We start from the raw sequence: 2,064 nt of genomic DNA, 5'->3' as shown, positions 1-2,064 counted from the left end.
GGCCCGCCGGGGGCTCAGGGGTTAACGGAGAGCTGCAGCGGGGAGGTGGCTCCGCCTCCCCGCTCAGCACCTGGCGCTTCACCGACAGTTGCCTCAGCAGTCGATTTCGGAGGGGATTGGCGGAAAAACCAAGAGGGGGAGAGAAATGTGACAACTGCCGGGGCTGGCGGCTGCTGCGGGGAGGCCTCCGCACCTGTGCCTGCCTCTCCGCCGCAGTTGTGGGATCCGGCGAGCCCCGCCACATCCTCCCTGCAGACCGCCGCCGCCGCGCCCGGAGCACAGCATGACTTCTTCGTTCAAGCTGGATTTCCTTCCGGAGATGATGGTCGACGGCCGCTTGCTGGTCTCTGATAGAATGTAAGTGGCACCGGGGCTTCTTCCCTCCTCCCTGCCAGCCCGGCCGAGTGCCTCGCAGTTGCTTTGTGCTCCCCAGAGGGCCGGGCGAGGGAACGCTGGGCGCCGTTGGTGCGAAGGGGGAACGTGAGCATCACTGCGCTCGGGCTGCGTGCTGTGGAACCGAACCCCGCTCCTCGAAGCCCGGTCCCGCTTCTCACGTCCTGATGGAGCGGCAGCTGCAGCTGCGAGCGCACGGGACTGAGAGCAGGCAGAAAGCAGGGCTCTTTCCCTCTTCTCTCCCTCTTTATTCTTAAGTTCCGCCAGCTGTCTGGTGCAGGCAGCGTTAATTAGCACGAGGCTGTGCTTTACGTGCAGTTGGAGCGGTGATAAGGTTTTATCAGGAGGTGCCGAACGCTGGAATTTCAGGCAGTGAAGCGTTTCCCGGTCACCTGCCTCTGCTCCATTAATCTCGATCTGAAAGTTTCTGTGATCACCCTCTTGGGCTTTGCCAATTGACAGGAATTTTCAGGTAACCTTAGCCTCGTTGGGGGGAAAAAAAGCAAAAGCTAGGAAAAGGGGGAACGCGAAAGATACAAATGCTGAGCACCGTGCTGCATTTGTACCGTTTCTAGAATGCTTTTTATTTTGTCGCTTTTTCTTTTTTCATCAGGATGACAAATGTGGTTTGAGTTGCATGAGAATGAAGCAAGAGGCTTTGGCATTGAGTCTGCACTGGAGCTATTCCGGTTGAAGCAGAGCTTAAGTTACAAATGTAAATAAACCCGGGCGTGCTGCAGAGACTGTCACCTGCGATTTGCACAAATCAGGTTGTCTGCTGTGCCCCCATTCAAGACGATTCCGACTTTTGGTACCTGTTTTACTGGCAACAAACTTTCTGCTCAGGTGATATGCTTCCTTTCCTGTCTGAGCAGAGGCATTCGGCAGTAGGCAGTTGTTCAGGCAGCTGGGATTTAATAAGTGTACTAGAGAAGGGAAAGGGGCAGGGGCAGAACCTCGTTCGTGTGAACGACTTACAGTTTTTTAGTCTTTAGAGGACAACAGAGTGTGTAAATGCTGCCTGTTTCCTCTGGTTAGTGGTCTTAATTCAAATGAGTTCTCTGCTGTTTTCCCTCTCCCCCTCCCTTTAAGATCTGTGTTTTCTTATTGGTATCAGTCAGCTAGGCTGAGTTGGAAAAGGTGCTGTATTTCTCTCCTTTTGCATAAAAATAGCATAGGTTTGACTGATGGGGCACAAAGTTGCGCTGAACGTCCAGTTCGCTTGCCTTCCAGCTCCATCGGGGCTTGCCACAGCCACACTTTCCCTTGTCTTCACTGTCTCTGCTTTGATTAGACTTTCTACCTGCTGTCCTTCCAGGCAGTGAGAAAAGCTGCCTCTAACAAACATCTGCAGGCTCAGAGGCATTATTAACTGTATCTGATGATGCCATGTTATTACTCGGGCTTATATAACTTTATCTCTAACTTGCCCCTAAAGGGGGAGTACCATGTTAGACTCTTGGTTCTGCACACTGTCTGTGTCTGGGAAACATCCACGGTGTATTTTGACACAGCTTGAAACACGGTCAGTGTTCATCAGGCACAAGTCTTCGTTTGTGTCCAAAGAAACAAAAATAACTCTAGATATATGTCAGCTTCAAAGCAGATCTGTAAGTACTGGGGTGGGACAATGAAACTGAGGGAGGATTTGCTCCCACACATTTTTTTTTT

At 52.0% G+C, this 2,064-nt stretch overlaps 1 protein-coding gene across 6 annotated transcripts in view; it reads left to right on the top strand.

The window, feature by feature from the left end:
* Positions 1-2,064, top strand: part of CELF2 (CUGBP Elav-like family member 2) — a 301,902-nt gene that overhangs the window by 62,298 nt on the left and 237,540 nt on the right. Inside the window, exon 1 of one of the 6 annotated variants that reach the window (XM_010719834.3) lies at positions 31-357. The exons of 4 other annotated variants lie outside the window; for them this stretch is intronic. In XM_010719834.3, coding sequence (XP_010718136.1) covers positions 284-357 — 74 coding nt within the window. In that variant the 5' untranslated portion in view covers positions 31-283. Of the gene's footprint in view, positions 1-30; positions 358-2,064 lie in introns of those variants that run through there. One more of the 6 variants, XM_019619425.2, reaches the window with a different exon arrangement.

Source organism: Meleagris gallopavo, chromosome 1 (genome assembly GCF_000146605.3).
Source record: "Meleagris gallopavo isolate NT-WF06-2002-E0010 breed Aviagen turkey brand Nicholas breeding stock chromosome 1, Turkey_5.1, whole genome shotgun sequence".
NCBI classification, from domain to species: Eukaryota; Metazoa; Chordata; class Aves; order Galliformes; family Phasianidae; genus Meleagris; species Meleagris gallopavo.
The sequence above is the reverse complement of the archived record's forward strand: the minus strand, read 5'-3'. Positions and strand labels throughout refer to the sequence as shown.